The sequence below is a fragment of the Leptosomus discolor genome, chromosome 9, assembly GCF_034619465.1.
Source record: "Leptosomus discolor isolate bLepDis1 chromosome 9, bLepDis1.hap2, whole genome shotgun sequence".
NCBI lineage: Eukaryota > Metazoa > Chordata > Aves > Leptosomiformes > Leptosomidae > Leptosomus > Leptosomus discolor.
The window spans coordinates 14,853,852-14,864,061 of record NC_141399.1 but is presented as its reverse complement, the minus strand read 5'-3'; the positions used below and the strand labels follow the sequence as shown (position 1 = coordinate 14,864,061).

General features: G+C 42.1%; 1 protein-coding gene across 3 annotated transcripts in view; it reads left to right on the top strand.

Annotated features, from left to right (window-relative positions):
- Positions 1–1,254: 1,254 nt before the first annotated feature.
- The window catches only part of DCP1A (decapping mRNA 1A), a 33,637-nt gene continuing 24,681 nt past the window's right edge, over positions 1,255–10,210 (top strand). For all 3 annotated transcript variants that reach the window (XM_086469988.1, XM_086469987.1, XM_009946179.2), the window contains exons 1-3: positions 1,255–1,389; positions 2,411–2,451; positions 4,260–4,387. In XM_086469988.1, coding sequence (XP_086326114.1) covers positions 1,255–1,389; positions 2,411–2,451; positions 4,260–4,387 — 304 coding nt within the window. The remainder of the gene's footprint in view (positions 1,390–2,410; positions 2,452–4,259; positions 4,388–10,210) is intronic.

Here is a 10,210-nt window from a genome sequence, read left to right as displayed (position 1 = left end):
AATATTTAATTTTAAAATTCTTTTAAAATATTGAAAATTGCATACACTGCTGCAGACTGTGAAATATCCCGATACCAGATAATGACAAACACGTGAACAAACACCATCACCGCCAAAGTACCAGAAGCTGATTCCTCCAGCCTGTAACCCAGCTCATCCCACTTCATATGCCAGCCTGCAGCAAACTCTGAAGTCTTTGTATTACTGATGTCAGTCAATAAATAATAACAATAAAAATAAGGACCTCTTGCAGTGTGAACAATGCACAGATCTTTAGCTTAAGCTGTTCCATTGAAACATAGAAGCTATTTCTCTTCATGACATGTCCAGATGTGGAGAGGCAACTCAGAAGTCACCTGAACACCTCACACAACGTAGTCAAGGGCACCAAGTACAGGGAGTGGAGCTGGGTAAGGGTGGCCGATACGATCCCTTCTTCGACGAAGCACTAAAAGCCCTTTCCTCACAGCATCGTGTGAGCAGAACCTGAGCGACAACGCGCCTGACAGAAACCCCCTGGATGGAGCCAAGCCGGCTGGCAGGGAGCGAGGCGGCGGGGCGGGAACGCAGCTCTGCTCGGCGGGGCACGGCAGCGGGCAGCGCCTTCGGCCGCCTGGCAGCACGGCAGCGGGGCGGCCGGCGCTCAGCTGCGCCAGCCCCGGCAGAGGAGCCCGGCCAACCCTGCCGGCCAACCCGGGCAGCCACGGCGGCCGCCCGCCGCCCGCTCCGCCGAGGCCCGGCAGCGCCGGGGAACGCGCCACGGCCCGGCTGCCGCGCGTGACGCTGAACGCCATGAAGCCGGTTTTCCGCCCAGCCGCTGACCTGCGGGTCACGGCCCTTTGCCACAAGGCCGCTAACCCCTCCGCGGCGCTGCCGTGCGAGCGCCAGCCCTCTGCCCTGAGTGTCGGCAGGGGCGGGCGGCTGCCTCGGGCACGGCCGGCGCTCAAACCCCGCGGCCGTGGGGCACCGCCAACGCCCCACGGCCCAGCGGGGCCTCGGGCACGGGAGACGCGAAGTGGGGGAGAGGGGAGCCCGGGGAGGGGGCGCCGGGTCCCGAAGCGGCGGGAAGGGCCTCGCTGCTCCGGGCTAGCGGGGCCGGCGGCTACCGCGGCGCAGCCCCGGGCCGGGGGCTAACCGCCGGGCGGAACGGCAGGAGCGGGGCTCGGTGTTCCGGCCGGCGGCGGGGACGGGTGCGCCGGTGACACAGCGCGGCTGCTTCTTGCCCGCCCCCGTGAGTGGCTGCCGGGATCCAAGATGGAGTCGGTGAGCAGAGAGGGGCAGGAGATCAGCCTGGCGGCCCTCAAGCAGCACGATCCGTACATCACCAGCATCGCCGACGTGACCGGGCAGGTAGCGCTCTACAGCTTCAGCCCGAAGGCCAACGAGTGGGTAAGTGCGGAGGAGCGGGCCCGGCGCTCCCCACGCCCCGCTCGCTCGCCCGTGCCCTCACCCCAGCAGCCGCCTGGCCCGGCGCCTCCGCACGGGGCCCGGCGGAGGCTGCTCTCGTCAGGGGGGGAGTTTGGCGTTTGGGCACCTTCCCCCCGCGGAGGCGGCGGCCCCGAAAGGCGCTTGTGCCGGAGGAGAGGGGAGGAGAGACAGTGCTGCGGGCGGGGGCGCAGCGCCGGGCACTGCTCGGGACAGCCGTGCCCGAGGCAGCTGCGGGGCTGGAGTCTGTTTTGGTCTTGGTGGCTGTTGCTGGGTTGATTTTTTTTTTTTTAATTGTAATTTGTTGTTATAGCACATGCGTGTCGAATAGAGGCCTAATTCACGAAGAGCGTATTTTTGAAATACTTTATTTTTCGTCGTTGCGTTAAAATGCAGTTTTTACTTGGCTACCGGTTTTGTGACAAACCTATAACAGCAGAAGTTTGTGGAACTCCACGTCGTATGCAACACTGGCGCTGCACGCAGCTTGATGTGCTTGCGGGTCACAAGCACATGGTAAAGGTCGTCTTGAAAACTGGGGTGTGAAACGGACTCATGGTCCCTAGTGATATTGTTTTGTTGTTGACTGTGCTGGCACTGCTGCCCTTTAAGTAACACTGTGGAAGGAAATCTCTCTGATAGTTGCAGGCTAATGGGCTGTAGGCCATGTTTAAAATAAGGAGTTGAGAAGGGTGTTCAGCTCTGACTCGTCAGGCTCAGCATAGGAAGGTTGCAGAATACTGTATGTCACATCTTCAGATTGATAGCATGAACAAAATCTTCTGGAAATGGGTTCAATTTCCTAATCTCACTAAGAAAAAACAGGTATTTTCTGAGAATAAGAAACTGAATTTTTAGGCCTATGATGTTAGACTTCATGGAAAGATAAGGATATTGTAAATCTCTGTAATTAAAATGCTATTCAAAAGCTACGTAACTGTGTGCAACAAGCATATCCCTTAAATGCAATTGCTGTCTTTTGCAGGAGAAAACCGACATAGAGGGGACCTTATTTGTGTACAAAAGGTAAGGTTGGTTGGGTTTTTTGGGGAGGATGTCGGGGGATGTGTGTTTGTTTTCCTTCCTTAAGAAGCAAGGCTCGGATGGCTTCCTGTGTAGCTTTCATACCAGACTTACTGCATCAAGTAAACAATTACTTATTTGTCCAGCTGTTAATGTCTGTGTGCTCATTTGAAAACAATAAACTCTGCACCTAGGTGAATAACTGTCAAAAGCACCTAAAAGTACTGCTGAAAAATCCTAAAACTTGATGAACACTGCATATATGTCCACACAAGAACCTGGTTTATGGAGCTTATTTTGTTAATCCGGTAGCATTTGTTAATGTATCAATTTTGTTAAATGCTGAGTCTTCCTTTGTCTCTTAAAATCCATAAAGTTGCTTATGAAAATAAGATGACAAGTTAAATAATCTGTTCTAATTTGCTATCAGGAAATGGCAGAAATTTTTGTAAATGGACAAAGTTGCCTAGAAGCTGGAGATCTGCTAGTGTATGGTTCGGGGGGCTACTTGATTTCCTCATCAAAACTATGAAAAAAGTTTTAAATTATATGGGATGGGGGAGAGTCGGGGGTGGGGAGAACTGGCACATAAAACCAGTCGTGAGTTTAAGTTTTAAATTACAGGCAAATCAAAATCTTAACAATTAAGTAACTCTCGAATGTAAGAAATATAAATGATGCAGACTTAACCCATCCTGAAAGAGACTGTCATAGGCTAGGTCGTTAGAGTATTTTATGCTGACACTGTGAAGGGATGCTAGTAACCAGTTCCTGTCTATTTTACTTTAGCTCCAAGCTTAGAAATACTTAGTGGAGAAAGCCAACCAAACTAAAACGCCAAAAAAATAAGCAAAAAGCTTGCATGTGACTAGCTGATTATTTCAAACAAGTTCTGTTAGGGGCATTAAAAGACTAACTCATGATGGTAAGGAATTTTTGCCCCCTCCTTAGAAGCTCTTGGCAGGTTTTCTTGTTGATCATTCGGTAAAGATGGCCATATTATTACAGAAATTTTAACATTCGCTGGGGATCTATATCTGATTTTTACCCTGCCTTCATCACACTGCTGTATGATTGTATGGCTGCTTATAGGCACAGCTCAGCGGGCTGACATGACATTCATGCAACAAGAGAAACAGATTTAAAACTATCTTGAACTTCCAGTGCTTGCTCGCTTGAAGTTTTCTTTTTCCACCTGGTGTCTAGCAAAACTCTAGATAATAAAAGTTGTTTTGCTAAGCAATATAATTCTGAATAATTTAATATCTACTTTGAGGACACTGGGTTAAGTGTTTTAAGAGTCTCTGTTTAGGAAGAAATTACTGCTTGTGGTTCCTCTCTGAGTGTATTTCGTGTTACTTACACTAACAGCTTTTTTAGTTGTTGTACCTATTCACAGTAATGTAGTTGTTGCTCTTGAAGTTGTTTGGGTTTTCTCCTCTTTTAAAAGATTCTAAAATGCCTCAAAACAATCTTATATAAAATATTGAATACACTTGCATTTTGATCCTGGACCTGCCCTAGGTTATTTACTAGATTATTTTTTTTGAGGCACGTCTTTGATTCAACAGTTTAGCAGTGTAGAACTGTAATGTTAATCTTAATCCTACTTTGAGGTAAGTGTAGTTTTAAATTGAAATTAGTTGCATGCCAAGAAACAGCATAGAAGAACAACTATTAGAGCTTCAGGACTGCTAAAGCTTCACCTAATAAAGCAATGGAGATTTGAAAATTAATTCACAACTGTTTCAGAAAATTGTATAAGTTGATCTAAGTATTAATCCTTGTTGTTGTTTTAATTGAAAAAATAGGTCAGCTTCTCCTTATCATGGTTTTACGATAGTGAATCGACTGAACATGCACAATCTGGTTGAACCAGTAAATAAAGATTTGGAGTTTCAGCTCCATGAACCTTTTCTTCTCTACAGAAATGCTAGCTGTGAGTATAACTTTCTTTAATCCCTATGAACTTCATGTTCTGTTTTATAATGTAGACCACTTCTGGTTACTGTGATGTCGGCCTCAAGTGTAATATAATGGGGCAGGTTCCAATGAAATGTTGTCTGATGTTTTCTGTCTACGGTGCTACTCTTACTTAAATAGCTGTGCTACTATATTATGATGACCACCTGCTTTCAATAAAGAATGAATACAGCAATATTGAACTTTGTTAGTATACTTTTTATTTAATGATCTGATAGTATTTAACACCAAGAATAGTTCTAAGGGCTTCCTCTTTTGCAAGCAAAAAATTAATCAGTAGCTTCTTCAAGAAACTGAGAAAATTGCTCAGCTCTAGATTGAAGGTTTCTTTCTCCACAGTAGCTTTTGGACTGAGGAGATACATGTCTATACTAAATTTCCTGGAGTCTAGACTCCCGCATGTCTGGGTGTAGGGATAGTCATTATACAGATGAGTGGTAAAATAGTAGTCAGTATCTTCTTGCTGCTTTTTGTGTTCTGGTAGTGTTTTGGGTCATCAGTCAAACTTCAGAGTTCCAGTATACTGTGTTTGGATCAGGTACGTGCTAAAAGTCCTGTTACTCCAAAGAGCTCGAAGTATAAATTGTGTAACCTTTGAAGAGAGGAAGAAGGAGTGTATGTGTATATGAAATTCACCTTGGGTTAAGTAGATAAATAAAAGGCACCCCACAGAGCAGACGGTCCTCCTGATACAAAGGTGTCATCTCATGTCCTCTTTTCTAGGCAAAGTTCTTGAAACTAGTTTGCTTCTGTCCAGTGCCAGGTTCCCCTTACTGAATTACTCGGAGAACCTGTATGCTGTCTGGGTACAGTAATTGCTCAACTCCATGTCTTCTTCCTGTCAGAATGTTCCCTTGAACTACAGATAGAAACACTGCTTTTGCTAAGTTTCAGTGTACCTAAAAGAACAGTCAAATGCTAAATTCTTCCCGTTTCCCCCTTGGAAAGCCTCTAGGATCTGTGGGGAGTAGGATAGATTCCATTATGGTGACAAAGAACAGCTTAAGGTAGGTGGTCTCCTCTGTTTAATAGTCTTAGCCATCCTCCTTCTGCAAGTGTCATTGAGAGAAAAAAGTCAAAACTTGTCAATAAATTGAGAAGTCTGGGAAATTGGGGAAGTAAACGGCTGGCAGGAAATTGAGGAGGGAAAAATATTGCATTGAGTTGGATCTTTAAGCAGGTTGGTTGGTTTGGAAGGAAGAGGAGCTGTAGATGATGGTGGTAGGAGTAGGGGTGGCTGAGGTGGCAGTAGAGGAAAGAATTGAGGTGATGTAAGGGAAACAGGAAGCAGATTCATTTGTTGGAACTGCTGATGCTATCAGGAAGCAGGAGCTACTGTGGAATTCCCATGGTGTATGCTTGTGGGAATGACTAGGGGATCACTTTAAAGGAAGCAATCGGAGGAGGTAGGCTGCGTGTGAGTTCATTGGAAACCCCTAAAGCTAATTGTATGCCTTGCATTAATAAAAGCTCTCCTTTTCCTCTGGGACACTATTGTGTAGGATCTGTGGGAGGCTCATGGCAGTTAGGATAGAGATGACATAGAAAAGTACGAAGACCAAAGAAATTCATACAAAGATGAGCAAAGAAAATATTACAGACTGAATATGGGAAGTAGTAATTCTGAAGTAATCAAGAGTATTTCTTTTTTTTTTTTTTTTCCTCTTACGTCTTCCTTATAGTCATTTTAAAAGATTTTGGTCAGAAACTGTCCTTTATTTGATCACTCTGTCCTGTCTCCTGGAAGAGGGTGGCAGCATGTCCAGAAACAGTCTACATTGATTGTGAATTGAAGATGTTCAATGTAGTTAGTATGTCATTAGTTATTTCTCTGACTGCCACAAGTAAGGAGCAGTTCAGTTTTTGTGTGCTCTGCTAGTGTTCCCTTTGTTCAAATACAAGCTTAAAAGCATAGAAAACAGCATCTAAGCTTTTTATTTCTTACGATTTCAGCACCACTAGCTCCCTTACATTTTGCTAATAGTTGTGTTTTGGATTTTCTTCGTTATATGTGGTTTCCCAAATTTTCTGACCTCTGAATATCCCCTGAATTAGTTTAAAAAAAAAAAAAAATTATATGATTGAAACATTCAGTGTTAAAGCTGTTTGCCTCTATCTGCATAGTATTTGTGAAACTTTAAAAACCAAGCAAAAAAAAAAAAAAAAAAAAAACCACAAACCTTCAGGGTTGATCTGGATTTGCAGCCAAATTTCAAGATGTATATGTTTTATTTGTATGGGTAGATAAGGGGATTGTCCAAGTTCTTTTCTTGTGGAAGGATGTCCTTCATTCTGCTCAGCTGCTGGCTGGCATGAAAAACCTTTGCATTTTTGGGACTAATTCAAATAGGAGTTTTAAGCCAGTGGATGATACAGTGTGTATCCCTAAGGGCTTAATGTGAAGTTTTTCTGAGATCCTTTAATGACTGAAGAGAGTGGACTGCTGGGTTGTGCGAGAAAAAACTACCGCTTATACTGAGTGTTGGCCACAGCCCTGTTTCTTGTAGAGTGGTTTTTTTCTGTCTGGCTTGAGAAAGTCTACTGTGACCATGAGGAAGTCTACTGTGATCGTTAGAAACTCTTTAAGAGTAAGTTGTCCTGCTAAGATGGCTGAATGATTGAACTAGTGATTCCATTTCCTTAGCTTACAGATGGGTAATGGTTCAGGCTACCTGATAAAAACCTAAAACCACATTTATTAATGCTGCTGTTTGGCAGACACAAACATATTTTATGCCTGTATATTTAGGTTGTAACAGGATCAATGACAAATTGTGGTTTACGCTTCCGTGGCGTGTGGTAGAAATATCACATCCTGATCAAAGCAAAATTATGCCACCACATATTTGGGGAAGGTTCCATGTCAACAGTCTTTATAACTGAATATGATACTACTGTTTTATAAATGTCACTTTTTGACTTTGCTCTGGGATTCTGTCTTGGCTTAAGAAGATAATAAGGGCAAAGTCTGTTATGTATACCAGATCAGACCTCTGGCATTTCTGTCTTAAATGGCATTAGAGCTGTTCAGGGTATGTCAAGTGACGTGTTCCATGCTGTGCAGAGCCATTAACAAGGTATATGAGAAACTTTGCAAATAGTATGTAAAGATTATTTTTGCTTGGGTGGAGGCTATAAGAATGGTTTGCCTGTCTTGCTCAATCACAATATTTTTGGTGAGGTTTACTGTTCTTTTATAGTTTGGTTTGTTCAAATACTGATTTTTAATCTACAATGGAAATTTTAGTTTGTTGCATATCAGAACTTACTTCTATTAAGCTGTAGACATGAGATCCTTTATCCAATTGCACAAAGGCTTTTTCATACTCCTAGAACAAGACTAGGTAATTGCCATTTTATTCTCTTGGGAAAAGAGGCCAGACTTATCTTTCATAGTTGTTGGGGTTTTCCCCCTGTTTTTGCAGGGCGGGATATGAAGAGTCTTTCATGGGTGTTCTGGAAGGGGAATAGACCAAGCGATATGGTACCTTTCTTATATCTACCTTTTGTGGAGTTCAGAGTGAAATGGAAGACATTTGGGTCAACTTGTTATTTGTTATTCTGGTTAGATTGAAGACATATAGAGGCGCTTTTAGCCATTAATGGGGAAATCTTTCCCAACTCCAGATTTTTCTTTATTCTCTAAATCATTCTGGCTACGTAATACGGTTCAAGCCCCAAAAGAATACTTAAACCCAAAATTTTGAGAAAGGCTATGCCTACTTTAAAAGTTATATACTTTTAAAATATAGAAAATTGCCCAGAAACTTACACCCTTTATTCATGAGACATCAGATCCTAAAGCAAAAATGACAGGGGCTGTGACTTAAGAAGCTGTGAGACGTTATACCGGTTACATGTTAAATAGAAAAAAAGGTTTTCTACTTTTCATTGTTACAGAGAATCAAAGAAAGCAAATATCTCCACATGTGAACAAATCAAGAAATTACCAAAATAAAAGGAAATTGTTTGTTTGATTTAATGTAATGTATTTTTAATTTAAATTCCTCTTAAAAGGTAAACCTTTTTTTTTTTAATACTTAATGTGCTATTATTATTGCTTAATCTGGAATATGTGTTGCTAGGTGCACTTGATCCTTGTCTAACTTTCCCTCTGGACGTGTACATATTCTTGAGAGTATTCAGAGTATTTTTTCATGAAGCACTGAATTTCCTATTTTTTTTTAATGAACCTAAGCTTATTTCCTCTTATCTGTATTTTGTGAAAAGTATGTTAAACTTTGTTTAAAAAAATGCATGCAGGTCTGCCAGTAGCAGTAATAGTAGCCCAATCTGAAAGTTCAGTACTGTAAATCTGTAATGTGAGACTTTGGAACTGATAGTTGATAGTTTGCTTAATAGAGGAAAATGAGTCAAAGTTTTAAGCAATGGCCAACTTACCTCTTAAAGTCTGCAAGAAGTATTCTTCTAAGTCTTTCTCCTTTATAACTTTCCCTCTCTATTGGTGGTGTTGATCTTGATTAAAAGGCTTTTTAATCCAAGCTATTTCACTTGGGAGGTCAGGCAGATTGATTTCCATGGTGCTGAAAAGACAGATGCTGAGCATAAAACTTGGGTATTAAAATAAATGTTCCTTGTCTGTTGTGAGGTTGTTGTTTATTTTTTTTCTTGTTTGCTTCTTATTCCTGTCAAGGGTAAGAGCAAAACAAAAATAATGGATTTCAGAGAGGTTTGTACGTTTAAGTGGAAAACTCAGTGACAAAGTGCTGTCTTCTGGACTTGTTGTATTATCATTAAACTTGTATTCAGAACAGCAAAAGCAAAATGAGTTACATTATTTCAAATTACTTTTAAAATTCTTTGAAAGAGCTCCTGTCTGGTTTCAAAACAGGGCAACTTTACTGGTTAGGAAAGTCTCTCGTTATCACCTTTGTTTCCAGCTGGCAGTGCGTTAAGTATAACATATCTCTGTGATTGCTGAAGCTGAATGGCTGTCCAGCAAGCGCATTAACCCAGTGGTTTAGTCTGAGATAAGAAAGGAACCTGTTCTTGATACCTTAATCGCAGAAGAAGCAATGCAAGCTAGGGGGAGGGGAGGGAGGAACCATTGAAAGCCGTTAAGAAGTTCTAAAAATATTTTGTTTGCCCTGAAATATGGCACTGTAACTGGAAAGGTTTTTCCACTCTGGTTCAGTGTTGCAAAGTAGCCATCCTCTCACTGCACACTGGTTTGTCAGATGGCAGTTTATTAAAGTGTTCCTGATCTTGGATGCTGTTTGCCACCTGCTGAATTACTCCAGTGCAATTGCATGTGGGATTGGGCTGTGAACTGTATTTGTGAAACGGCCTTAGATATTCAAAACACTAAGAAAGGGAAGGACTTTTTTATTAATTCTAGTGGTTTACAAGTCTATGTGGCAGGCTAATATTTAAATTGAGGAAAATATAAGTAGTGAATAAGGAATCTCGGTGAAGAAGATGTTAGAGGAGATTGACTGAGGAGAGGTGGCATTTCAGCTAACCTTGCTACTGGAAGAAATATGAGCTTTGAGAGAGATTGCTTTATGTGCTTTTGCCTTAAACTCTATTTGAAGTGTAAAATGGTGTGTATGCTGTATGCGAATGATACATATATGTGCTTTTCTTTATGGGGTCAGATCGGTTTAAGTTGACTTCCATGATTACCTTATAGGATGGGTTTCAAAATACAAGTTGTTTTTTCCAGAAAGAGTCTGAAATGTTATTGTCCTCCACTTCCAGTTGTTCTGCTTTGTTGTGTAGCAACACCCAAGTTGGAACTGTAAAATAAAATTTTTCT